Source organism: Pogona vitticeps, chromosome 2 (genome assembly GCF_051106095.1).
Source record: "Pogona vitticeps strain Pit_001003342236 chromosome 2, PviZW2.1, whole genome shotgun sequence".
Classification (NCBI taxonomy): Eukaryota; Metazoa; Chordata; class Lepidosauria; order Squamata; family Agamidae; genus Pogona; species Pogona vitticeps.
Genome location: NC_135784.1, coordinates 21,082,878 through 21,109,419, shown reverse-complemented (window position 1 = coordinate 21,109,419; position 26,542 = coordinate 21,082,878). Strand labels below are relative to the sequence as shown.

Genomic DNA, 26,542 nt, shown 5'->3' with positions numbered 1-26,542 from the left:
ACCTACAAAAGTAACTTCCCCCCCCCCCAAAGACTGGCCGCCCCACACGTGTGGTGGGACTGTCACACCCATAATTCCCTGTCAGGTGTGGCAGATTGTATCATCCAACCATGCCATGCTATGTGTGTGTCTGCCATCTGGATGAGGGCACTCCAGAAATCAGGGGAAAGGGGAGGAGCGAGTACAAGGAATTTGTAAATAACTCTTTCCTTTAGTCTGGTGCTCCCATCAAACTCTCTTGGACTACAAATCCCATCGTCACCGTTAACTGTGACTGCACTGCACTGTCTGGAGGAAAGGGTGGGGAATTCCAGAAGAATGGAGACAAAGGAAACAGGGAATGGGGAGATTAGATGATTAAATGAAATGGAATTGGCTCGGTGGGTGGGAGCCATTTTGTTTGAAATAGGTATGTCTCAGGCAATAGTAGAAAAATAAAGCTCTAACTCACTCCCTGAAGCACAGAATAAGATTCAACAATTTCAGTAGGAAAAGTGGTGACACCTGAACACAGCAGACCAAGGAGCTTTCATCTTTGCTAGGAACAATTTGACTCTTGTTAATCCCCTCTCCTATAGGGTGACACCTAGCAGATGAAAAATATGGAAGCCTCAGGAACTGGACAACAAGTGTGATACACAAGGCACCTCATTCACTATTTCCCCTTCCAGGTATCTTTGGATTGAATAATAAAATGGTGACATATCAGGGAAAGGCGCTGGACCTTCAGCTAGGACCTGCCCTGAACCAAGGAGTGAAGATGGAGGAAGACTTCATGGGCCCAGAGGCAGGAGAAGGAGCCGGAAATGGCCATTCTTCATTCCCGTCCAGCCACATAAAGGAATGTTGGGAACGCTCTGCCGCAGATGCTGAAGGATTGGCAACCCCCACGGGTCTGAAAGAGCAATGGGACGCCCAATGGCAGCAGTTCCTGAAGATGATAGAAGCCCCCAATTTTGAAGTGCCCGCAGGAAGTTGCCCCAGTCGGGCTGTTATTCTCTCCACTTGTGAGGAAGCCTGTAGTGTCAGCCAAGCCCAGCCAAGAGAGATTGTTCCCCAGGTCCTTTACGGCTCCTCGGAAGAGGCCCATGGGCCCCCAGGCAGGACAGGGAGCAACAGGGTAGTGAAAGAGGAGAACCCAAACACGGAAGGGTGCAAGGAAAGGAACCTTGTCGAGGGCTTCAGGGAGCTCTGCTATGAGGAGACGGAGGGGCCCCGGAAAGTTTGCGGAAAGCTCCGTGAGCTGTGCTATCAGTGGCTGGAACCAGAGAGGCACAGCAAGGAGGAGATCCTGGAGCTGGTGATCCTGGATCAGTTTCTGACCATCCTGCCCTGGGAGATGCAGAAGTGGGTCAAGAGGGGTCATCCGGAGACCTGCTCCCTGGCAGTGACTCTTGCCGAGGAGTTCCTGCAGCAGCAGCAGCAGCATCAAGATCCTGGAAGATGGGAGCACTTGGTGAGTGTGGGCATGTGATAGTGAGCATGTTCTTCAGCCCAGTTCATGAAACCCACTTTGGACATCTTAGAAGCCTTGCTCAACTCTTGTAAACTCAAGCTTTTCTGTTCCCTAAGGATGTCGGTCTGCTTTAGGGTTGCCACCGCTGAAATTCAGTGGACGTGGTCTTTTTGCCCCCTCCTCTTTTGACTGCTAAGCATTGGTGGGGTCGGGGGTTCTGTGTAGTGCCAGAATGCAAACCCCAGAGATGGACTTCAGTGATTGGATTCTTGTTCTAGATTAAGCAGTTCCTCCTGTTTAATGAAAGTCATCACAGGAGACGGGTTAACATTAACCAAAGGTTTAATATCTTTCAACGGGCGGGATGTACATCAACTTTGCCACATTCACTGCACTGTACAAGTGCAGTGAATGTGGGCAATGTTTCACAGACGTTTCAGGTCACATTCCTTGTAAACCTCTCATAACTGCCCTGTTTGCCCGAAAATAAAACCAAACCTGAAAATAAGCCCTAGTGTGATTTTTCAGGATGCTCATAATATAAGCCCTACCCCCAAAATAAGCCCCAGTTAAGTGAAACTGTACACCCTTGTGCAGCAGCCAGAAGAAGATGACAGGACTGTATTTGAATAAATGTAGATGGTTGCCCATGAAAAAAGTAAAACATATCCTGAAAATAAGCCCTAGTGCGTTTTTTGGAGCAAAAATTAATATAAGACCCTGTCTTATTTTCGGGGAAACACGGTAGCAAGTCCTTTAACAGGGGGACGTTGGACAAGCAGTGGTTCCAATGGGACCAGCAGCCGCAGATGTTTCAGGCCACATTCCTTGTAAACCTCTCATAACTAGCAAGTCCTTTAATGGGGGGACATTCCAAACCTCTCGTGGTCAGTAGGTTTCCTCAGCAATTGACTCCTCATCTCACAGATAGTCCCGCAACAAGGGTGTCAACCCCATTCGCCCTTGGTGGTGTGTGGTATACATGGGGGATAGGCTCCAGATGCACCACCTTCTTCCAAGGACCCTTCCCTCTCAGGGAAACATACACGGTCCCTTCCAACGGCTCTGCTTCACCCAACTGTATCTCAATTCCCGCGCTTCCACATCCCCGTGAGGTTCCCTTTCCTCTCTCAGTTTTCATCTCTCCCATTTGGGGAAAAGAGAACACATAGGACCCTTCTTCCCCCTTTGACAGGTGCCCCTCCTCGCTCTTTCTCTTCTACCTCCGAGCTCTCTCACTTTTCCCTCTGAACCCCAACTCTGCTCCCTGTATATAGCTCCTATCCCGCTGACATCCTTTCTCCTTCTCTGTCATTAAGAAACTCTCCACCCTCCACTATTGGCTGCTCCTTTCCCGCCGCTGTCTTCCTGCCTGCTTCTCTCTCTGCCTTCCTGCCTTCTTCTAGAACCAGGTTCTGAACCACAGAAGGTAGTGAAGTAAAGAGGGTGCTGCATCCTTTGGCCCTAGAGGCGTGAGGGGACATCTCACTTCTAGGTTTAGCCGCTCTCACTGGTTCCTCTTCACACCTTCCCATCAGACAATAGGATGACCCCCTGTCGTGTCTTAAGTGGTCGCATAGACCAGATGGGCGGGATACAAATCAAATAAATAAATAAATAAATTAAGGGCCTCATAAGAGAGAACATCGTTTTAGCTAGCGTTGTTGCCATTTCCTGCAATTTTTTCCCAGAGGCAGAACGGTGGGAAAACAGGAGTGTTCTCATTAAGTGCAGACCACAAAAGGCCCTCAAGTCCTTGGAAGTTGCACACCCCTGCCCTGGATCCTTGCTATTCGTGCATTTCCTTCCTACCTAGGGGGGGGGGAGGCTCTAATTCCCAGGAGGCCCCATGGACAGCTTCCTTTTCCAACAGGAAACTAGGCCCAAAACTGGCCTGTCCTGGTCCATGAGACCTTCCAGCCCAGCCTCCTTCCATGTGACTAAAATCAAGGTGTCCATGTGTTAGACTGAAAAGAGAGAGAAAGGAACTAGTGGGTGATACTCGGTTTAATTCCTACCACTCTTGGCTTGGTTTTAGATGTGCAGAACATTTGATGAGAGATCGGCCCAGTTCCCAGAAGCAGAGCAGGCTGGATCGGAGCCTGGGAAGGAGCTGCTTTTCAAAGAAATCAAGCAGGACGGCCACTATGTGTTGATTGGTAAGGACCCCATCTTCCTTAGCTCAAAGGCAGGCAATGTCCAGACGTCTGGGGGGGTGACACCCACTCTCCTGGACCTTGGCAGGCCACCCCTATGAATCCCCCATCGCTCCCATCCTCTAAAACCTTTCTTACCAAAATGGTGATTTTTTTGTTTCTTAACAACTGAAAACTCTTATGCCGTCTGCCCTTCCATCCTTCTGAGGTCAGCAAATTGAGTACTTAGCTCATGGAGCTGGGCTCCATCCTTAAATTATAAACTGCCCAGAGAGTGCTTCAAGGGCCGTATGAGGCCGTATATAAGGATCACGCTTTTTCTTACGAAATTTAAGATTTGCTTTTTAAAACACCTAAAAATTCTGGTGTCCTCTTGTTAAACATTGTTGTGATGGGGTTTTCGTGAGTGTTGGGTAAGACCTCAGAACAGGAAAACCTTGGCCACCCCTAGCGCACTGGGCAGGGAATTCATGAACCTAAAAAGTGGTTCTGTTTTTCAAAAAAAAATGTAATATTTCAGGATGCAATTGTGGTAGAGAGCCAGGATGCTAGGGAGGCACCTCTTTATTACTGGGGAGCACCATGTGCTCTGCTGAACGCACAATGCCCATTTCCAGCTTAGAAACAGAAGTTGGCAAGGCCAAGTACAGTTTCCGTCATTTGATGTTTCTGAGGTTGGTCTGTAAAAGCATGGGGAAGGCCTCTCTGTTGGAGGAGACAAGCCCTTCATGTTTTGTTTTGTACGACAATAATAACAGTCTTAAAACAGAAGATCCGGAAGGGATCCTATGGCTCATCGAGACCAGCCCTTGTCAAGGAGGCAGAGTGAGGGAATCGAACTCCCAACCTCTGGATCCGCAGCCAGAGACCTCAGCCACTTACCCATCCATATTACACATTCGCAGAAGATTGTGTAACCTGGAACACTAGTTAGTACCAAGAACCTCAGAATTTAACGGCTGACATCTTGTTCACAAAGACGGATGATGTCATAAGGATCAATTTTTTCAGAAATTGAGCATTTCCTACTTCTGTCCTGAAGCTCCCACAGCATCTATCTCAACCCTTTCATTGTTAGGAAGCTGTAGGAGGTGGGGGACAGGAAGTCATAAGTACCAACCATCACTGCTGCCGATAGTCGTATCAGTGACAGTCACTTTTTTGTAATTAAACACTCTCGTCTTCCAGCCCGCAACTCCTGTGGCTTCCTAAAGATGAAAGAGATTCCATAGGAGCAATGGGAACCTTAGAAGAGAAGTTAGGTTGATGCCATCAACTAAATAAATAAGGCTGATGACATCATCAGCCTTAGGCAGACATAAGGTACACAACAAAATTTCTTCCTAAGTGTTGGGGCATCTTGTTCAAAATTAGGTTTTCTGCAAGAGTAAAAGAAAGCCATTGTTTTCCAGATTCTTTGTGTGTTTTGGCTTTAGATAACAGAATTTGGAAAAGTAACTTTTGTGGAATACAGATCTCAGAAACCCAGATGCCAAGCAATAGTACAGTTTTCCTATAGCTCGGATTTTTGTGTGTTCAGGATGCTCCGAGTGATAGTTAAATACTCCCTGCTGTTAGAGCAATTACGCAGAAGTAACTTTCTGCAGCTCTCATAGAGAGTATGATTCTGCTAGAAGAACCTGGGAGAGGTGTTTCTTGCTCTCAAGATGTGACCGTCTCCCTTTTGTCTTCCAGCACAAGATGGAAAGGCATGCATGGAAGAGCAGCACCAGCTAGAAAATTCTGCAGAGGGGGAACCATCTAGGCAGTTGTTTAGAGAGGCACAAAGTGGTGACGAACCAGTTTCTCTGAACCAGCAATTTAATGACCTAGAGAAGAGGAAGGCGACATGGTTGTACTCTTTGAGAGCATACAAGGAGGAAGTTGAAAGAAAAGTCTTTCAAACCAGCCCAGTGGGTGAGAGCGAGCACAGTGGAAATGTATGTGGAACGATCGTTGCAAAGCCACCTGGCCATGAGGGAACATCTGGAGGAAATCTGGATAAACGGTCAGTCTTAAGGGAAACATTTGATCAGGAATCCATACTTTCTCTTCTGCAAAAAAGGATACACTCAAGAGGGAAACTGCATGGCTGTTCTGAGTGTGGGAAAAGCTTCAAATACCGCTCCGTCCTTTTTGCTCACTTAAGAATCCATACGGGAGAGAAACCCTACCAGTGCTCAGACTGCGGCAAAACATTCAGCCAGCAAGGGAACCTTTTAACCCATCAGAGGAGGATCCACACTATCGAGAAACCATATGGATGTCCTGTTTGTGGGAAGCGCTTCAGTCTCCCTCCAGACCTCATGGACCACGAACGGATCCATACCGGAGAAAGGCCGTACAGCTGTGGGGAATGTGGGAAAAGTTTCCGGAACAATTCCTCATTTACAATGCATAAAAGAATCCACATGGGAGAGACACGCTTCAAGTGCTCTGATTGTGGGAAGGCCTTCCTCAGGAGGAGAGAGCTCATCACTCATCAGAGGATACACACTGGAGAGAAGCCCTTCGAATGCTCAGACTGTGGGAAAACCTTCAGCCAGCAAGGAAACCTCTTGACTCATCAGAGAAGGATCCACACCAACGAGAAACCATATCAATGTCCTGTGTGTGGGAAGCGCTTCAGCCAGCGTCCAGACCTTATGGGGCATGTGCGGATCCATACAGGAGAAAGGCCGTACGAGTGCAGTGAATGTGGGAAATGTTTCCGGGACAGGTCCTCGTTCACAATGCATAAAAAAACTCACACAGGAGAGAAGCCCTTCAAGTGCTCTGACTGTGGGAAGGGATTCCTCAGGAGGCAAAAACTTGTCACCCATCAGAGAATACACTCTGGAGAGATGCTCTTTGAGTGCTCCGATTGTGGGAAGGCCTTCCTCAGGAGGCGAGAACTCGTCGCTCATCAGAGAGTACACATTAGGAAGAAGCCCTATGAGTGCTCAGATTGTGGGAAGTGGTTCAGATACCGTTCCGTCTTGCTCGCTCACCAGAGAATCCATACCAGAGAGAAACCCTACCGGTGCTCAGATTGTGGGAAAACATTCAGCCAGCAAGGAAATCTTTTGACCCATCAGATGACGGTCCACACCAATGAAAAACTGGATGGGTGTCAGCCATCAGTAACTTCTGCCCTGCCAAAACAGATATGCTCAAGAGGGAAATCACACAGCTGCTCTGAGTGTGGGAAGCCTTTCATGTACCGCTCCGTCCTCCTTGCTCACCAAAGAATCCACACAGGAGAGAAACCTTATCGGTGCCCAGAATGTGGGAAAACATTCAGCCAGCAAAGAAACCTTTCAACCCATCAGAGGAGAATCCACACGAGTGAAAAACCACATGGGTGTCCTGTGTGCGGGAAGCACTTCAATCAGCGTCCGGACCTCATTGACCATGAGCGGATCCATACAGGAGAAAGACCATACCAGTGCAGCGAGTGTGGGAAAAGTTTCCGGGACAGATCCTCGTTCACAATGCATAAAAGAGCCCACACAGGAGAGAAGCCATTCCAGTGCTCTGTTTGTGGGAAGGGGTTCATCCGGAGGCGGGAACTTGTCACTCATCAGAGAACACACACTGGAGAGAAGCCCTTTGAATGCTCTGATTGTGGGAAAAGATTCATCGAGAAGGGGAAGCTTGTCACCCATCGGAAAATACACACTGGAGAGAAGCCCTACGAGTGTTCTGATTGTGGGAAAGGATTCATCAGGAAGCAACAACTTGTCTCTCATCAGAAAATACATTCAGGAGAGAAGCCTTATGAGTGCTCCAGTTGTGGGAAAAGATTCCTCAGGAGGCAAAACCTTGTCACTCATCAGCGAATACACACTGGAGAGAAGCCCTACGAGTGCTCTGATTGTGGAAAATGTTTCAGGGACAGTTCAGTTTTCTACCGACATAAGAAAATCCACACTGGGCAGGTGGGCTCTACAAGTGTGTAAACTCTGAAAATAACCATCACTTGTACAAGAAAAAACTGTTGGAGAAATTGAGTAGTCCAAACTCAATTTTGTTGCTTAACGCAAGTACTTGAACTGAGGCAGCAGGTTGTTTTCTGTCTGAAGTTGGGAGTCGTGGTAAACCTGGGTGAGATGCTAGTGGTTCCCAGTTGGCCCAACATCTTGTCCAGGTGATTCATGCTGTGAGCCACATAAGCAAATGGGGAATGGGGATAGCAGAACAAATTTTGAAAGGAGGGTATGCTGCAAAGAAATTCGAGTCACTTGTCAACAGTTCAGTTTTAAATGTGACCGGCTGGTCTGAAGGACCTTTTTTGTCCTTGCAAATAAATTTCATTGAAATACCTTTCTCCATGACTTAATGGTTATTGCCTTACTGTAGTATGTCTTTTTTAAGGGATGGACTGAACGTTATCTATGTAGAAAGGCTGAGGCTGTCACCGTTGCAAAAAAGTTATTAACAGAAATTATTCCTTGACTTGAGCTTCCCTTATATTTAGACTCTGATAAAGGAACTCATTTCACTTTTGGAGTTCTCCACATTTTGTTGTTGTGGAATGGGTAGTTAGTCTGTTAGTCTGTGTAAGCATTATAGGTGAAAACAAAATAAAAATAAAAAGTAAAAAAAGGACAAAAATGTGGTGTGTTTATAGTTTCTAATGTGATGAAGTGAACTTGTCCACAAAAGCTCACATTTAAAAAAATGCAAGTAGTACTGCATGCTAAAGAAAGTATCCACCAGGTGAAACTATTTATTTGGCTTTAATCTGGCTTAACATGGCTGTTCCTGGTGGCTTAACGAAATTTCTGATCCCAACTCTGTTAGAGGCAGGGCATACCACTGGACAGTCTTTCCTTCTCCGGCTAACATGTTCTTCCAGTTTTAACTCATGCTTCCCCATAAACTAGTCTCTTATATTCAAAGCTGTTTCCATAGACTGCATACTACAATACTGTCTCAAAGGCTCCTTTGTCCTTATTCCCCCCCCCCCCAAGACACTCACTTGCGGCCGGTTCACATGTTATGTTCTCTGTTCTGTACTCATCAACCAGCCTTTAGTGATCCTAACAGGGCATTCAAGGTGAGATATTTAAGGAGTCATTTTACCCGTTCCATTCCCCCAGTCAGTTCCCCATAGCTGATCAGGGGATCAAACCCAGAGGAACTGCACTTGGTTGTCTGTATACTTCTGGTCTTGATTTGGAACCCTGGCTGCAGAATGCCCTTCTTCCAGAGCTCCAACAGGTGCCAACACTGGCTTCATTTTGCCACCAAATTAACGTCTGATTTTCCATCATCATCATCATTTATTATGGTCAAATGACCAGGAAGACAAAAATACATTATTTAGAGATAAAATCACATATCAGATACATTGGTCAAGACATGTTACCATCAATGCACTGTCTGGCCTTTAAAGTTGAAAAAGAAGTTCTGCGGCATTGAAGGACATAAATGCTTTTAAAACATCACAGCAGTCACATGACTTTCCACCAAAAGCTTTCAGAGTTCATACTGCCTCTGTACTGGGTCAGATCATGTGTCTATCTAATACTATTTACACTGGTAAATAGTATGAGATTTGCTGTGGATGTGAAATGGAGGCATTAAATATATGTATATATATACACACATGAATTGATCGTATGATGCAAAGGTCAATGTGAATCAGCCTGGCCCGTATTGTTCCCAAAGCAGAGCCCCCCCCCATCTGCTGCTGGCAGCTTTTACTTTTATCAAGCCAGTGCGATCTGAACAGAGATTTCCCCATGGGACCAGTTATTTCATTATCCAAAAGGATGGGGTGTGTGTGACTGTGGATGGTATTCTTATGATCTACTAAACAGGGCATGAAGTCTTCAACAGTGGAAATGCCCCCCAATCTTTCTCCTGAGTGACCCAAAGTATTTATTTTATTTTTAAGAAGCAAACTACAGTGATGCCTCGCTAGACAATGATAATCTGTTCCACTGAAATCGCTGTTTAGCAAAACCATTGTCTAGCGAATAACATTTCCCCATTGGGATGCATTGAAACCTGTTTAATGCGTTCCAATGGGAAAGAATCATCGTTGTCTAGCGAAGATCAGCCATAGGAAAGCCACTTTGCGAACCGCCGTTTAAATCGCTGTCTTGTGAAGCTTAGGTCCCGGAAACATCTGTTTTGCGAGCGCAGAGGGAGCTGTCAAAATCGTCGTCTAGTGAAAATTGGTTTGTGAAGCAGGGACCAAACATTGTCCAGTGAAATTCCCCCATAGGAATCACTGTTTTGCGAATCGCTATAGCGATCGCAAAAAGTCAATGTCTAGCAAAAAAACTGTCATGCGGGGTAACTGTCTAGCGAGGCACCACTGTACCAAGTTCAGTGCTGGATCAACTTATAATTGCATTGCTATATTAGTCAAGCACAGGTTCACCTCTGTTACATGCTGTCAGGTCAGAGCCACCATAGAGATACCCTAACAGAGCTTTCATGGTAACTGAGATATTTAAGGAGCAATTTTACTAGTTCCACTCCCCCAGTGAGTTTCCATGGATGAACAGAAATTTGAACCCAGGTCTCCCGAGTCCTAGTCCATGATGCTGTCCATTACACCACAAGGGTTACGCCAGAACACCTCTGCACAGATTTAAAAAAAAAGATGATAAAAATCAATATGAAGTAGAAACAGCTCTAATGAGCTACAACAGGCGAGTATGTTTTATGTGAGATTTGTGTGTTTGTACGTTATGGAGAACTTTGGAAGCTGTTCTTTTTTCTTAACACGGTGCAACACTTTAAACAGCCCACTGGCTTTACAATGAACCAGAAAAGGAGAACCGGGGATTGGAGAAATGGTGGGATTGAAGGAAGAAGAGTCGTGGCATAATAGATCATGCTGCATCTGATTGAGGGCCCAGTGTGGACACTGGCACTGAACCTTCAGCAGTCTTGATGTGATTGTTGTTTAGTCGTTAAGTTGTGTCCGACTCCTCGTGACCCCATGGACCAGAACACGCCAGGCTCTCCTATCTTCCACTGCCTCCCGGAGTTGGGTCAAATTCATATTGGCAGCTTCGATGACACTGTCCAACCATCTCTGTCCTCTAGCGTCCCCTTCTCGCCTTCACTCTTTCCCAACATCAGCATCTTTTCCAGGGAGTCTTCTCTTCTCATGAGATGGCCAAACTATTGGACCCTCAGCTTCAGGATCTGTCCTTCCAGTGAGCACTCAGGGTTGATTACTTTCAAAATTACTTTTGGTGTGATTACCTGATCCAAACAGAAGTGTCAAACAGGTTCTGAATCAAGCTGTTGGCACAGTCGCAGCCCGACTCAGCATTTTCAGCACTGACAGGATTGTAACGTTTCAAGGAGAAGCTTCATCACAGCCTTAATCTGGAGAACTCGTTGCTTCTCGTTGGTTTTCCCCTCCAAAAACTAACCAGGCAGAATCCTGCTTAGCTTCCAACAAGAACAGGTGCAAGCACCACTTGATTGAAGCACGGCTCCTTGTTTTTCAATCTTCAGTCAATGATTGGCGAACAAGTAAACTCCAGTTTTTGGTCTCACATTTTTAAAATTCAGGTATTTATGTCCCATTCCATACCCAAAGATCTCAAGCCAGGGTATGGGCAATTTTAAAAATTACACAATCCAAGCCAAAGTAAAATAGCACTTTTATTTATTTTATTTATTCAATTTATATGCCGCCCAAACTACCCAGTTTATATGCCCAAACTACTACAATCTTGTTAACTATTTTTCAATTGTTTTAATATTTTTAACTGACAATGTTTCACCCTGAAACCTTTAGATACAGAGTGGGATATACATATTTTAATAGATATAAAACAGTTTTAAAAATGTTTTTTTTTTCCCAGCAGGTCTTCCTACCCCAAATGATTCCTTGTTGTCAGTAGATTGGGAGGATTAGTATTTTTGTTGCTTTTAATCTATTTTAATAATGCTTTTACAGTATTTAGCATTTTTAATACAATGTTTTTTTAATATGTGAATAATTTCCTGTTTTTAGTCATCTTTTGTCAATGATCGTTTTAAAAGTTTAAAAACTTTTATGAAGAAATACAGGGTAAAAATATTTTAAATTAAAAAATAAAATAAAAGCTCACGTAGCCAATGAAACAAGAACACTCAAAGGAAAAGTTTAATTGACACGCAGTTTCAAAATTTTCACAATTCTTATACATACCAATACAGAGGCGTCTTGCTAGCTAACATTTCCAATTGGCCTTTGACTTATAATATAGTACAGTGGTGCCCCGCATAGTGACGATAATCCGTTCTGGATAAATCGTCGCTATCTGGATTCGTCGCTATTCGAGGCAAAAAACCCCATAGGAACGCATTAAACCCTGTTTAATGCATTCCTATGGGGGGGAACTCACCGTTATGTGAAGATCCTCCATAGGGGCGGCCATTTTCGGTGCCTCTAAAGAGAGGCAACACAGTGGGTGGCCATTTTGGAACTGCCAATCAGCTATGTGAAAATGGGGCCTTTGGGAGGACCGTGGGGGAGGGTTCCCCCGCGGTCCTTTGGAAGCTCCCACCACTCAGCTGGGGGAAAATGCCAGCTAGGGCTTTGCGAGGACCGCGGGGGAGGGCTCCCCCGTGGTCCTTCCCAAGCCCCCGCCGATCAGCTGGGGGAAAATGGGGCTATGGGGAAAAATCGCAACACAGAATCAGAGTTCCAGAAGAGCTACTCTGAAAGTGGATTGCCTTTCAACAATATTTTAAAAGGATTCCCACCTTTTCTTAGGGGAAAGTCAGAGAAGACAGTTTTAAAAGAGGTTGCTTCTAAAAGTATGACATGCCCCAAAACCCAAGCGTGCCTTCATGATGAACAAAGGAGAAAAGAACTGTTTTCCCATCTGGAAGAACCCGTTAGTCTTTGAAGTTTGTCTAAAGATCAGTTAGACAGAAACCTGTTTCCAAATACTAAATTTGAAAAGAGTTCTGTCTATCTAACTATACTTCAAGCCTGAAAAGTCCACAAGTGTCAAAGAAAAACTCTAGCTGCTGACATAAGTGAATGGGGAAGTTCACACTGGAACATCTACATCATGATGGGTTTTCTGATGCTTACTGAGGATTGAACTTCGGCTGAAACTCTTTCCGCACTCCGAGCACTGATACGGCTTCTCCCCAGTGTGGCTCCTCCGATGAGCCGTCAGGTGGTCGCTTCGGTGGAAGCTCTTCCCACACTCAGAGCACTTATACATTTTCTCTTCCGTGTGAATTCTTTGGTGCAAAGTAAGGTGTGGGCTCTGGCTGAAGCGTTTCCCGCACTCCACACATTGATAAGGTTTCTCTCCTGTGTGGATCCTCCGATGCAGAGTCAGGTGTGTGCTCTGATTGAAGCATTTCCCACACTCCAGACATTTATAGGGTTTCTCCCCCGTGTGGATCCTTTGATGCGACGTAAGGTGGGTGCTCTGGCTGAAAGTCTGCCCGCACTCCTGACATTTGTATGGTCTCTTCCCTGTGTGGATATTGCGGTGGATAGCCAGTTTCCTGCTGTGACTGAAGCTCTTCCCACACTCCAGACAGGTGAAAGGTTTCTCTCCCGTGTGGGTTATTTTATGCAGAATAAAGTATGTGCTCTGACTAAAGCTCTTCCCACACTCCAAACATTTATATCGTCTCTCTCCCGTATGCATTCTTCGATGCTGAGAAAGGTGTCCGCTCTGTCTGAAACCCTTCCCGCACTCCAAGCATTTATACGGTCTCTTCTCTGTGTGGATTCTCTGGTGGACTTTCAAGCGGGATTTAGAGCAAAAGCTTTTACCACACAAATGGCAGGTATTCTCTTTCTTTTCCACCAATACTTCTTGGTGGACGGAGATTTCAATAGCTTCCCCACCTTCGTCAGCCATAGATTTATTGTGATGCTTTTCTTCGGCTGCCATTTCGAGTCTCTCTTTCTTCTTCAGCTCATCTTCAACATGGGTGCTCCCTTCCATCTTCACACATTCAGCTTCAGAAGGCATCCCGCCTGCTTCTCCTTCATTCACACTGTCCGATAACCCTAGAAATCAGAGAAAGGTGAAACTAAGAGACCAGAGAAACAAACCCCAGTTACCAGAGTAATCCATCAGTGCCCAATGGTTCCACCTTGTCTCCCAGGTGTGGTCATGTGGCTGTATGAATCTGGAGGGGGGAGGAAGATGTCCATGGAATCACACCTCATCCTAAACTGGAGAAGGGGTAGACCCGAGAAGTATTCATTTAGGAACAATCCTGACTAGAGATGGACCATTCGAGGGTTTTTGGGACTACACATCTGATAATTCCCCAGTCTGGGAGTCCCACCTGACAAACTGACACTTACTAACACCTACACTTGACCTGGGAGAAAGGCCTAAGTGGCACCTTAGGGCAGCTTCCTTTTTGAACAAGGAAACAGGCAAACATGGGCCTAGAGTAGGCCATGAAGCCTTCCAATGTAGGCCTTTCTCCCAGATGAGCCAAATTTAGGTATCTGTAAGTGTCCATCTGTTAGGTGGAACTCCCAGAATGGAGAATTATGAGATTTGTAGTTCAAAAAAAGTTAACGGCACATCTGTAATACCCTACACTTAAGCATAGAAGAATTCAAAATAACAGCAACTGGAATGACCTTCCTCAGCAAGAGGCAGTATACCTTAAAATAAGAGTATGCTGAAAGTAGAGGATATGTGACACTCCAAATGTTTTCAGCTAGAGCCCCTCCTGTTCTTCACTATGAACCACGCTAGCAATGACTGTTTGGAAGAGTTGTGCAAAACATCGGGATGTTGCCAAGCCAGGAATTAAATCCATTCTGAAGCATTATTTGTGCAGGCAAGAGAGAAATAAATATGATTTATCATTACAAACATATTGGGGAAGGGAGAGATTACCCTCCTATCACACTGAAATGGTTATTGCCCCTCTCTGCTGAGTGCTTCTTTTTTCCTATTATTTTATTTATTTATTTATTTATTTATTTATTTATTTATTTATTTATTTATTTATTTATTTATTTATTTATTTATTTATTTATTTATTTATTTATTTATTTTATTTCTATCCCGCCTATCTGGACATATTAGCCCACTCTAGGCGGCTTACAATAAAAGAAACAATATAATTTTAAAACATTGCACCTAGACTAAGATAGAAATCAAAGAAAGATATAAGAAAGGAAAAATCGTCAGGAGTTTTCCTCAATTAATTTTCCTCAATTAGTGTTCAGTTTGTTTGATTGCTGTTGATCTCTTCATAACTGTGAGTAATTAAAAGTTTTTATTTTTTTTTCCTCCTACAAAATTCAAAGTAAGCTTTTAAAAGTTTTGCGTGCCAGTTAATGAGAAAGGTGTGGACTATCTGGGGAACTTGTAGCTATTCTCCTGTGTAAAACTCTGTACTTCTCTATGTAACAAAACAGAATTGTACCAAAAATTCAAAATTCTGCAATAGCTGGGAGATTGTGGGACCTGTAGGATAAAAAAAAAAAAAAGAATGCTTACAGACTTTATTGATAATAAGAGCAGCAGAAACAGAATGTATGGCTTGCTCCTGATCAAAGGCAAGACGTATGGTCTAGTATTCTGTTCTGGAGCAGAAACGAGTAGCAAAAATGTCACCCTGCATTCTGGCAGGTCTCCCTTGTGTGACCAATTGTGTAGTTCAGGAACAGGCACACAACCTGCCAACATGGAGGAGAACTTATGGGATTGCCTTTCTTCTCCATATTTCATGAAAAGCTTATTAGCCATGAGTCATTTACCTGTCTCTGGAAAAGACAATAATGCTAGGAAAAGTGGAAGGCAGCAGGAAAAGAGGAAGACCAAATACAAGATGGATTGACTTCCTAAAGGAACCCAGAGGCTTGAGTTTACAACTGCTGAGCCAGGGCTGTTGAGTACAGTACATTTTGGAGATTTTGGAGATTATTCACTCATGGGGTCGCTGTACATTCAGAGCAACTTGACGGCTCATAACAACAACACTTACCTGAACATGTCACTCTTTTCCCATTCTCCTCCATGCTTTCCCTTCCTTTGACTGGGATCCAGCAGAACTTGATCTGCCTCAGGGAGCTACTCCGACAACTCCTCAGAGGTCACCAGGATCCTGAAAGAAAGTGATCATTTAAAACGTAGAGTTAACGGAGTCCCCTTCGTGTGGATTTTAGCCCGATATACAAGGTCCAGGGTTAAGTCTTCACAGAACAATGAAACTCACTGAGTGGTTTTTGTGCCAGTCATGAGCCCGGCCTACTTCACAAGGCATCTGCAAAGCTAAAACACAGACAGGAAATGAAATGGATGAATAAGTTTTCACAATACCGTTATTTTCTTAGCAAAGTTCAAAGCTGACCTACCATTAGGTAACGCCAGCGTCCAGTTTTGTAGTGGGGAACATGACACGTAAATAACATGCAGGCTTTCTTTAATGCTGCCACAAAAATTTGCAGTTGGAAGAGATGTCGGAGATCACCTAGTCCAACCCACTGCTCAGTGTGAAATGAAACTGTAACAGTCACTTTGAGATCCTTAAAAACATGCAGGAAACATGAGTTTCCCCTCTCCACAGGGAGACCATACTGTTCCACGGTCCAATCCTTTTTTACATTTAAGACTCCCCCATCTCAAAGTTTAGATCAGTGGTTCTTAACCTTTGTTACTCAGGTGTTTTTGAACTGCAACTCCCAGAAACCCCAGCCAGCAGAGCTGATGGTGAAGGCTTCTGGGAGTTGCAGTCCAAAAACTTCTGAGTAACAAAGGTTAAGAACCAGTGGTTTAGATAAAAGCTACTTCCCCACAAACTTCTGTTCATGGTTTCTTATAGGATTTGCCAGAGCATAGAAATTTTGCTCTCTCTCTCTTTTTTTTTTTTGGACTACAACTCTCAGAATCCTACAGCCAGAATGGCCACGATCGCAGAAGGCATAGTGCAAAGAAGTGAAAAAAATTCCAGACTTAGGATGTGGTTTCCATGACTCATCATCATAATCACAATTAAAATTTGGGCAAAGAAGCCGACAGGAAGACTAATTTGGCTTCAAAACTCGTCCTCCTGAGCCTCCATGGAAGTCTTAAGCAGAGGCCGGGTTGCCGCCTCTCAGGGGGGTGGTCATGGCATCGTTCCGGCTTTTAAACAGACTGCTGGACTAGATGATCTCATGGAGACTGTGATCAAAATGCACATTAAAAATGTAACAAAATATGAAAGGAAAAGCAGCCAAGGCACTAACTGTGAGGAAATGGCAGCATGCCAGAGAAAGCCTGCCATCTCTCTGCTTTTCAGCAGACATTTGATCAGCGGAATAACACTTAATCATAAAAATGCCTCAACCAGTAACACTGCAAGCAAAGTTTCTGCCAGCATAGAAAACAGCCTTCTCGACCTGCCAGTGGCTCCTGAGCAGACCTGGAGTTCAACAAAGTCTAGAATTAGGACCTAATAATCTGATTTCTGCATCCTGCTTCCTGGAAATTTATTTTCTCAGATGCATTTATTTAATCACCATCCACAGGCGGCTCCCCAGGGCGATTCCTAGACAATGAAATGAAATTGCAAATACTCCGGGACTCAGCTTCGTCTTCACCTTGCAGTACATTTTTCATCAAGATCTCCTTTGTCCGTCTTGGCTTTTCTCCTCTCCTTAATCTCTGCTTTGGTGCAACATCCTTTTCAGCCAGAACAAACTACCGGCTCTTCCTCGCCCCTGTGCTCCAGTGCAATTTAAAAATATTTATATATCTATATATGCAAACCTACCAACCTTCTCCTCCCCCACCAGTATTATTAAGACAAGAGGCAGGAAGTGAATCTACATATTGACAGAAGAGACCTCCCTCTTCTTCTTCTTCTTCTTTTCCTTCCTTCCTCGGGTGCTTTTCTAGGGCTGCAAACTCTCAGAGTTTAACCCTTACCCTGAATTTTCCCAAGAGGCGAAAAACAGGGTTGGGCAAATGATGCCCCTCTGGACGCTGTTGAACTACAAAACCCATTATCCCTCAGATTTTTTTTTTTTTGGAGGGGGGAACCCTTTTCTTGTATTTCCTTTCCCAGAATCCCTCTGCCCTCATGGTCGCTGGAGTAACTTTTGGAAGCCGCCGCCCTCCCTTTGGCCCATACTTTTGAGCGGGCGATGGGACTTGGAGTTCCGCTTCCAGGGGGGGAGCAACACCTTGCTTAGCCCTTGAGGGAGAAGGAAAGCAAAGGGAGCCTTGCAATTCAATCCAGGATCAGGAAAATCAAAACCCTTCCTAATAATCGCAGGGAGTGAGCTTTATTGCGGCTGATGGGAATTGGAGTCCAGCTGCTTTCGGACAGCCATGACGGGCTGCCTCCTTGTAGCACCGTCCCCGAACCAGTTTCTCCAGTGACAAGAATCCATCCGTGTGCCCGCAGGCAATCCTGCAGTAATTCCCGGGCAGGCGAGGTGCGTTTGAACCGCTGCAAAGCCCAGACCTGCTGCTCCTGTTGGTTGCAGGATCCGTGCCCTCGCTTGGGCGTGCGCAGGTCTTCATGGGGATCGAAGGTGCTTTTGGGTCAGGACGACCCATTTTAGGTGAAGATGCCTTTGGGACCTCGCCTTCCCTGCCTCCAAAAAACTGAAGGTGGCGTTCATCATCCTTCCCCACCCAAACCACCTCCCCCTCATCCGCCCCTAGTGCAAAGGAAATGGGACTGGCCCAAGAGCCTCCCGTGGGAGGTCCCTTCTTTATTTGCAAAGGGTTTTTTTTCCCGCCTCTCCACCCGGGACTTCGAAGCAGCCCAGCCGGCTCCCTCCCTCCCTGCTTCCTCTCCGTTAGAACAACAACAACCCTGTAAGGTAGGTTAGGCTGAGAAAAAAAACCTGGCTGGGGTAAAAAAAAAAAACAACCAGTCTGGCCCCAAAGTATTGCGGCTCAATGCGGTCTCTAGGACATGGTAGCCCCCGTGTAACGTCCATAAACAGATGGTGTCTCCCTTTCGCTAATTAGGAAAGGTGTTTTGTTTCTCCCTCCCTCCCCGCTCACAGAGTGATTTCTCAGAGCACTCGAGGGGTTAAAACGGCAGAGTGCGGCCCTCCTAGAGCGGCTCTCCAGAAGGAAAGGAAGTGACGTTAAAAAGCCCTTCCTTCCTTCCCCCGTCCTCCTCCTCCTCGTGCCCCCGCGAGTGCGGCTTCCTCCTTTTTTTTTTTTTAAGCTCCACGGCGACGAAACCTGGCGCTGCATCGGAGGCGAGGCGAGGCCGTCGGGACTCCTGGGAGGGCATCAGGTGTGTATGTGGGGGGGGGAGAAACCCTCCTTTGGGGAGAGAGGAAGGGTGGGTGGAGGGAAGAAGGAGCACCGGAGAGCCAGCCTCCCCCCACCCAGCCCCCCCAAAATAGATCCCCTTTCCTGGAGGGCCGGGTGGGGCATCCCTCTCTCTCTCTCTCTCTCTGGAGCCGAAGGGCCGCGTTCCCACGTGTGTGTGTGTGTGGGGGGGAAACCTTCTTGGGGAAGGAGCAGGGCGGGGGGGGAGCGCCCCTCCGGCGATGCTTGGGAGTTAAGTCGACAACGGGTGGGCCCAGGGCCAAAGGCGGAGCTTTTTCGCGACTACAACTCCCAGAATCCTGCAGCCGCCCGTGGCCATCTTGAGTGGAGGATTCTGGGAGCGGTAGTTTGAAAAGAAGGAGCCAAGAACGATCACCCCCCCCCCCCCGTGTCTGGAAGAAGAAAGGGGTGGGAGCGTCCCTTGCCTTTCCTCTTGCCTCCTCCTTCATTATTTCTTTTTTGCTGCTTCTTGCTTTTCTCCCCCTTCATTTAATCTCTGCTGTGTGTGGGGGGGGAAGGCTGGCCCCACCCTTAGGCAGGGTGCGGTTGTTAACCTCTGGCAGATGTGGGCAGGGGGGGTTGGTTTGGAAAAGGCAGCCACTTGAAAGTCTGGCCGCCAGGGCTTCGGTTGAAGGGTCTGGGCAAAGAGATGAAAAATTTATGTAGCTCATTTGTACCGGGACTTTGGGGCAGTTCTGCAGAATCTCCAAACACAGCTGGACTAGGGGATCCACTGTCCTAATAAGTTATTTAAAAAGGTCACCATTGAGGGGTGACAGAGGTGCACACAGAAACTGAGAGAGAGAGAGAGGAGATTTTAAGGCCTCATGTACTGCTACCATATTTGCCTACTTTACAAAACTATGATTTCAGTTTGAAAACAACGTGCTTACTCCCTGCCAGGCTTTCTTTAAATGGGGCAACACGGGGTGGTTGCTGTGACAAATTTTTAGTGTAGTGTGTAGCCCCTATTGGATTTGAGTGCAAATCCAATGCAGCATAATGAATCTCTAGGAATCCCACCCCCACCCCCCCGGGCAAGGTAGAGTGATGGAAACAAAGGCATGTATCATCACCACTCAGTCCAGCATTTAAATCTTCCTGACTGTATCATTCATGGGGTGTAATATCCTGTTTCTGACAGTGCTCGACCTGAGCTTTTTGAGAATCTTGTAAATCGGGCGCAGAACAATATTGCCTATGGCTACTCCTTCTCTCCAGCACTTAGCATTTAAAGCATATGCTGTTTCTGAACGTGGAATATACAGTTAGGAGTTGTGGATGTTCTCTCTCAAATCTAGTAAATCCATGTCCCAAAACTCCTGTTTAAACTAGTGGTGGCAGCATGAGATTCTCCTTCCTTCCTCCATCTATTGCACCAAGGTTGGGAACCACTGAGTTCGAGGGTGTTACCATTAGCCATGCTGGCTAAGACCTTTGGGAGTTGAAGTCACAAACATCTAGAGGTCCAGAGTTGAGAATTATTAGATTAGCATAAAATTGTGTCCATAACTGTAGTCATTAATGCAGGATTCCTGGTTAACTAACTGTCTGAACGCTGCTGCTACTTCAGGGATGCATCAGTATCTTGAAGCAATGAATAACTTCATGTGCGGTCAGACTGCCTCTAGTCTATTCTTGATTTTTCCCTTTTAGGTGGAAACCATTAACAATAGACAATCTTGGACTCTGCATTCAGCGTCACCAGGAAACACAAATTAACTACGTGAAGGCATCATCCAAGACAAACAACCAGATTTTGGTGTCTAGAACAACGATGGCAGCAGAACACAAAAATGACATTGTCCCCAATCTCCAGGCGGAAGTTACGCCAGAGGAAGGAGCAAAGATAGGAGTGCAGGACCCAGAAGAATCTGAAGCAGAGAGGGTTGTGGCCAGAGGCCTTCCAGTTATCCACTTTGGAGGGCCAAAAGAGCCGTGGGAAGGAGTTGCACCAGAAGATTTTGAACCAGAACTGGGGGGCGAGCCAGGGGATGGTTCTGAAGGAGAGGCGGAAACTTTCTTGAAGGCTGAACAGTCTCCTTCTTCTGACCAGGAAGAGGAACAGCTTCCTATATCAGGATCCAGGCATGATACTCAGGCTGATTCCTCTCCATTTGAGGGAGCCTCCAATGCAGAACTGGAGCCTGGAAACCAAGATGGGGGAGCCGGAATTGTGTCCGGCATCGATAGAGAAACCCACCACTCTGTCGGCAGCCTTGTAACCAAAGACGAGCCAGAGTTCATGGAAGTGGTGGAAGAGGATGCTCCCGACGTGGGTGGGGCCACTTTGGATATTGAGCGCCAGTGCTTCCGACAGTTCTGCTACCAGGATGCGGAAGGTCCCCGAGAGGTTTGTGGGATGCTCTGGAAACTTTGCCGGCGGTGGCTGCAGCCAGAGAAGAAATCCAAAGACCAGATCCTGGAGCTGGTGATTCTGGAGCAGTTCTTAACCATCCTGCCGGAGGACATGCAGAACTGGGTGAAAGGGGGCCGTCCGGAGAATTGCTTCCAAGCGGTCAGCCTGGCAGAGGATTTTTTGGTGCGGCAGCAAAGGAAAGCACCACGGGGGCGACCGGTGAGAAAGAATTTGGTCCCGAGGGAGAGGATGAGTGTATCCAAGGCTTTTGGCTAGTACAGTGGTGCCTCGTTAGACAATGATAATCCGTTCCACTGAAATCACTGTTTAGTGAAATCATTATCTAGCGAAAAGCATTTCCCCATTGGAATTCATTGAAACCTGTTTAATGTGTTCCAATGGGGAAGAATCGTCGTTGTCTAGCGAAGATCGGCCATAGGAAAGCCATTTTACGAACCGCTGTTTAAATCGCTGTCTTGCGAAGCTTAGGTCCCGAAAACGCCCGCGGAGGGAGCTGTAAAAATTGTCGTCTAGCGAAAATCGGTTTGCGAAGCAGGGACCAAACATTGTCCAGCGAAATTCCCCCATAGGAATCATTGTTTTGCGAATCACTATAGCGATCGCAAAAAGCCAATGTCTAGCGAAAAAACTGTCATGCGGGGTAACTGTCTAGTGACACACCACTGCATGCCTTAAAGCAGTGAGACCTTTAAACAAGACCTTTAAATCTCTAGCGTTCCGTTTATTGGGTGCCAGCCAGCTAGCTGTACCCTTTTTCAGGACACCATTCTGTGCCCACCTCTGGTTTCCTTTGCTCACCTCTGCCTAGCAATAAGACTGCATTCCATGCCCGCTGAGCATGCTCGGTGGTCACTGAATTCCCTTCCCTTATCCCCTGCCCCCATATTTTTATACTTCTATAAACCTTCAGATTACTCCTGCCTATTTTTACCTAAGCATGGCACCTTTTGCCTATATAGAGAGATCTGTACTAAGAGGCTAAGACGACTGTTAAAGTTGGAATTATGTTTAGAGAGGAATATCTCTGCATTCTGGCTTCTGTGGGACAGACATTAGGAGTAACTGGATAAGTGGACTTCATGAAAACTCACATCAAAATATAGCAGTTAGTCTTTAAGGTGCTGCAACGTTTTTGTCTATTTTAAAATTTTAGCCTTATATGCTAGCACAGACTAATACGGCTACCTCTCCTAAAACAGTTCTTAGAAGTGATATTATATAAGAAAATCTAGAACTGGAAACCCTTTGAGATTTTTGAGAGATACAAAGCCAAGAATAGGCCATGATTAAATTGTTTCGAACATAGGTGGAGAACCATGTCCTTGACCGGGTGATCCTTACCTTCCCCTTGATACCACGGTTTGGTGATTTCTCAGCATTTCTATAGCCTCCCATTCTCCCCATTTGATGAGGTCAGATCTCTTTATATTTCAGTTCTAGCAGTGAAGGTTTTAAATTAAAACATGCTGTCATTTTGGTGTCATCTCATTGCACTCCCCAACCCTGGAATTTGTCAACTTTCCCAGGGATTTCTCTGAATCAGAATTCAACCCTAGGGACTGAAGAAGACTTTTTCCCCCTCTAGAACTAGAATGGGCAATCTCTAGAGATATGCCCCCCGAAATATCCTGATTTCCAGATCTTGGATGGGGGCTGTTCCTGTCCCCTCCCCCGTGTTTTTTTCTTAGCATTCCGTCTTCTGAAAAACCTAGACCAGCTCCTTGCCCTCCCTAGAGAGCTGCCCCTCCTTTGTGTAAGCCCTTCCTTGAGAACCCCAAGCACTTCCTTTTGCAGAAGGTCCTCCTGCCTTCTGTCTCCTGGTACAGGAGGTCAAGATTCCCGAGATATACACTACAGGCCACTCTGGTAGGTGTCCCGACTGGTCTGATTTGACATAGAGCAACTTCTCATATTCAGGTGTCCAGTATACATTTTGAAGCTGACATTGGGACAGGCTGCATCTTTAAAGTGGTTTCTCACCCAGTTCTTTTCTGCTCCTCGGGCCCTTGCTGTCGTTTCAGGCTCTGTGGCCCTTCAGAGAGACGTCTGCTGATTCGACCAAGATGGCTCCCTCGGACTCCAGCGCGTGGCCGCACTTCAGAGAGAACAAGGAGGAGGACAGCGTTGAGATCCCTGCTCTGGGTAAGGCTTTCTTGGGTGGGATGAACTCCAGTGGAGTGACCTTCACCTTGGAGTTGCCGTCCAATATATCTCAGAGATGCCAATCGGAGCAAAGGCTGCCTTATAGCGATGCATCAACAAATACAGAAGGATCTCTGCTCCCTTGGAATCAACACTCTGGGGAGCAGCAGAAAATGAAACAGAGAAGGGAATGTGGGTAAGACCCGTCAGTGTCTTTGAAGCCCCCTTAGCTTTCTTTAAGACTGGCACCTGGTCTTCTTTGACCTTACAAGGGCAATGACAGCTGGCATGTCTGCCACCCTGGAATGGATCCCCTGGAATTTGGGTTGGGATGTATAACCCAGTGGTTAGAGCACCTACTTTTCTGTACTTCTCAGCTTCTGTCTCTGCATCTCCAGGGCAAAAGAGATTCAGAGCCTTTAAAAAGGGCTCTACTGTGAAAAGCAAGGTGCTCTCAAATGCAGAAATTGTTCTCCAGAGCCTCTGGAATTTAACTCCCAGTTTCCTTAACCACTAGCCATGTTGGCTGGAGTTTTGGGGAACTTGAGATCCCCCAATATTGGGGGGCAGCCAGGTCATGGAAGGCGAGACTGAGGCATGATGGAGGGGATATTGGTGGCCAGAGGAGGTCAGAATGTATCAAAAGAAATAAATTGGAAATCTGATGCTATATAGGGTGTGAGGGAAAGTGTTAAGAAGACATCTAACCTCTCTCTTGGAAATTTCCAGGGGAGTAGCCATTTTGCATTTTAAAGGCTAATAAGTTAATTTGCCCTGAGCTGTTTTGGACTGCAGACTCTTGCATCTGAAAAACTGTCTGCAATCTGTAAAAGCTTAGGCCAAATCAATCTTTTGGTCCTTGAACCACCACAGGACTCTTGGAGTTTGGGTATAAACTTTCTCCCCAGAAGGGAGAACCAACAGTTAGGATTCTTTTCTTATTCCAGCTGAGGAAGAGAGGCCCTTTTGGAAGGAGAAGAATCTGTCTGTGAAAACAAAGGGAGTCGACTGGATCCTGCCAGTTAAAATAGAACAGACCCTTTCCCAAAATCCTGATAAAGGAGGATCGTCTGAGAAGGAGCAGAAAACTAACACCATTAATGAAGAAATTGAAACCGTTCATTTTCATCCAGCCTCCGTGGAGAATCCGTACACGTGCTGGGATTGTGGGGAGAGCTTCACAGGGATAGACGTCCTGGTGGCTCATCAGAGTACCCACACTGGAGTGAAGCCCTTCAACTGCCCAGAATGTGGGCAGAGCTTCACCCAGCGATCCCTTCTGACTGCCCACGAAAAGACCCACATCCAAGAGAAGCCCTTTTCTTGCCCCGAGTGTGGGCAGAGCTTTAGCAAGCGAGCCGGGCTTGTGTCTCACCAGAAGATCCACACAGGAGAGAAGCCCCATCATTGCACAGAATGTACACAGAGCTTCCTTCACCGGTATGACCTAATTCGACACTTGAGAATCCACACGGGAGAGAAACCACACGAGTGTCCTGATTGTGGGAAAGGCTTCCGGAGCATGTCAGCTTTCCACGTGCACAGGCGGATCCACACCGATGAGAAGCCTTACCCCTGCTCAGCTTGTGGGAAGACCTTCCGCCATCGCACGAATCTCATTGTGCATGAACGGATCCACACAGGCGAGAAGCCGTATAAGTGCGAAGACTGCAGCAAGAGTTTTGGTGATGCCTCATCTCTTAGGAAACACCGAAGGTCCCATACGGGAGAGAAGCCGTACATCTGTCCTGAGTGTGGGAAAAGATTTTCTCAGAATGCTGGACTGGTCCAGCATGAGAAGATCCATACAGGGGAGAAGCCCTTTCAGTGCGCCCTCTGTCCCAAAAGCTTCCGGGATAAATCGGCTATTGTCGCACACCAGAGAACCCACACAAAGGAGACGCCGTATCGTTGCCCAGTGTGTGACAAATGCTTTGGCCATCGCTCGAATCTCATTAAACACGAACGAATCCACTCTGCACCGAAAAAGTTTAAATGTTCCTAACGTGGGAAGAACTTCACTCAGAAACCAAATCTCTATCTTGCATGAAAGACCTACAAAAGAGAAAGCGCAACATATGCCCTCTTTTCTGACTTTAAGAGAAACTCACAGTTCTGTTCTATCAGATATGGGAACTGTCCACTTTCATAATTTCTGATTAGTTCCACAGTGGTAATATAAATGAAATGGAGCTGAAATAATTCCGTGGGAAGGGGTATTGATCATATGAAACTAATATGGCCAATTCTCTTATAATCACCATTTATTTTTCCTTCTTTCTTTTTCATTGTTTCATTAGCATTTTTAAACAAGTTTTGTTCTACGATAAATGAACTGACTTAATGAGTAATACCATTCATGTTTGGATGCAAGGAATTTAATGTGATTATTCTGTTTAATACAATGATTTACAAAGGATAACCCTGTGGTGACATTTTAGCATACAGGAGACACTTTTTAAAATTTTCTCTTATGAAATCATTCTGCTCCAGTCTCTGTGGGCAGCTGCCATCTTACATCATCCACAATATGAGCACAATGTCAACATTTTATGGCAGGGGAGGGGGTTGGAATCCAAAATGGTGACTGCCTGCCATAGAATGGAGCTGAGTGGATCAGGCCCACCTTACAGCCCCAGAGGTTGTCACCATCTATGGGCCTGTTTGGGACAAGAGGTGATTGGTGGTGGTTCCAAGGAAGTGTGGCCCAAGAAAGTGTTGGGGAAATGGCATTATGAAATTTGACAGATTTATGCATGATGAGCACTGGGGAGAAGATGCTGAGGGCCCAATGAAGTCTGGTGTCAGATCAGGCATGTTTCGTTCACACATTCTCACCTTGGCAGGTATGATTCAGCATTCATCTACACCTGTGAGGGTTACATTACACCCCTCTGCTCACTCCTGACTGGTGAGATGCCCCCTTATTTGCCACTAGATGTAAGTGGATATTATTACTACTACTATTATTATTATTACAATGACTATTATTATTTTGCCTTCAGCTTGATATTGTTGGAGACCCATGCCTTAGGCTGTAAGTTATGGAACTTACCTTATAGCGACTCAGTATAGGCTCTATGTAAAAGCTACTTTGTTGATTTATTCTTTTCTATTATGATACTTTTGCTTTATTCCTCTTTCCTCCACGTTTAAATAAAGTCTTTCTCAATTG

The 26,542-nt window shown here is 45.9% G+C and overlaps 2 protein-coding genes across 3 annotated transcripts; one reads left to right on the top strand and one right to left on the bottom strand.

The window, feature by feature from the left end:
- Window positions 1-139: 139 nt before the first annotated feature.
- LOC110070369 (uncharacterized) lies at window positions 140-26,528 on the top strand. The gene is made up of 7 exons (XM_078386820.1): window positions 140-1,456; window positions 3,495-3,615; window positions 5,308-7,547; window positions 18,623-18,807; window positions 20,502-21,423; window positions 23,247-23,367; window positions 24,315-26,528. The coding sequence occupies exons 1-7, from the start codon at window positions 695-697 to the stop codon at window positions 25,370-25,372; spliced, it is 5,409 nt and encodes a 1,802-aa protein (XP_078242946.1). The 5' UTR covers window positions 140-694; the 3' UTR covers window positions 25,373-26,528.
- Window positions 11,707-17,929, bottom strand: LOC110070374 (uncharacterized). Of its 2 annotated transcripts, XM_072988491.2 has the most exons (4): window positions 17,147-17,929; window positions 15,781-15,836; window positions 15,550-15,669; window positions 11,707-13,600 (listed from the first exon to the last, which is right to left on the bottom strand). In XM_072988491.2, exons 3-4 carry the CDS (start codon window positions 15,581-15,583, stop codon window positions 12,615-12,617), a joined length of 1,020 nt encoding a protein of 339 aa, XP_072844592.2. In that variant the 5' UTR covers window positions 15,584-15,669; window positions 15,781-15,836; window positions 17,147-17,929; the 3' UTR covers window positions 11,707-12,614. The 2 variants fall into 2 exon arrangements, with proteins under 2 accessions (XP_072844592.2, XP_072844591.2); XM_072988490.2 differs by lacking the exon at window positions 15,781-15,836.
- Window positions 26,529-26,542: the final 14 nt, after the last annotated feature.

What these genes read in the sequence shown, in the direction of transcription:
- LOC110070369 (XM_078386820.1), top strand. Translation starts at nt 695, where the DNA reads ATGGTGACATATCAGGGAAAGGCGCTGGACCTTCAGCTAGGACCTGCC. An exon ending in CTGGAAGATGGGAGCACTTG is followed by an intron (nt 1,457 to 3,494) that starts GTGAGTGTGGGC and finishes GCTTGGTTTTAG; the next exon opens with ATGTGCAGAACATTTGATGA. An exon ending in CGGCCACTATGTGTTGATTG is followed by an intron (nt 3,616 to 5,307) that starts GTAAGGACCCCA and finishes TTTGTCTTCCAG; the next exon opens with CACAAGATGGAAAGGCATGC.
- LOC110070374 (XM_072988491.2), bottom strand. Translation starts at nt 15,583, where the DNA reads ATGGAGGAGAATGGGAAAAGAGTGACATGTTCAG. An exon ending in GAAAAGAGTGACATGTTCAG is followed by an intron (nt 13,601 to 15,549) that starts GTAAGTGTTGTT and finishes TCTGATTTCTAG; the next exon opens with GGTTATCGGACAGTGTGAAT.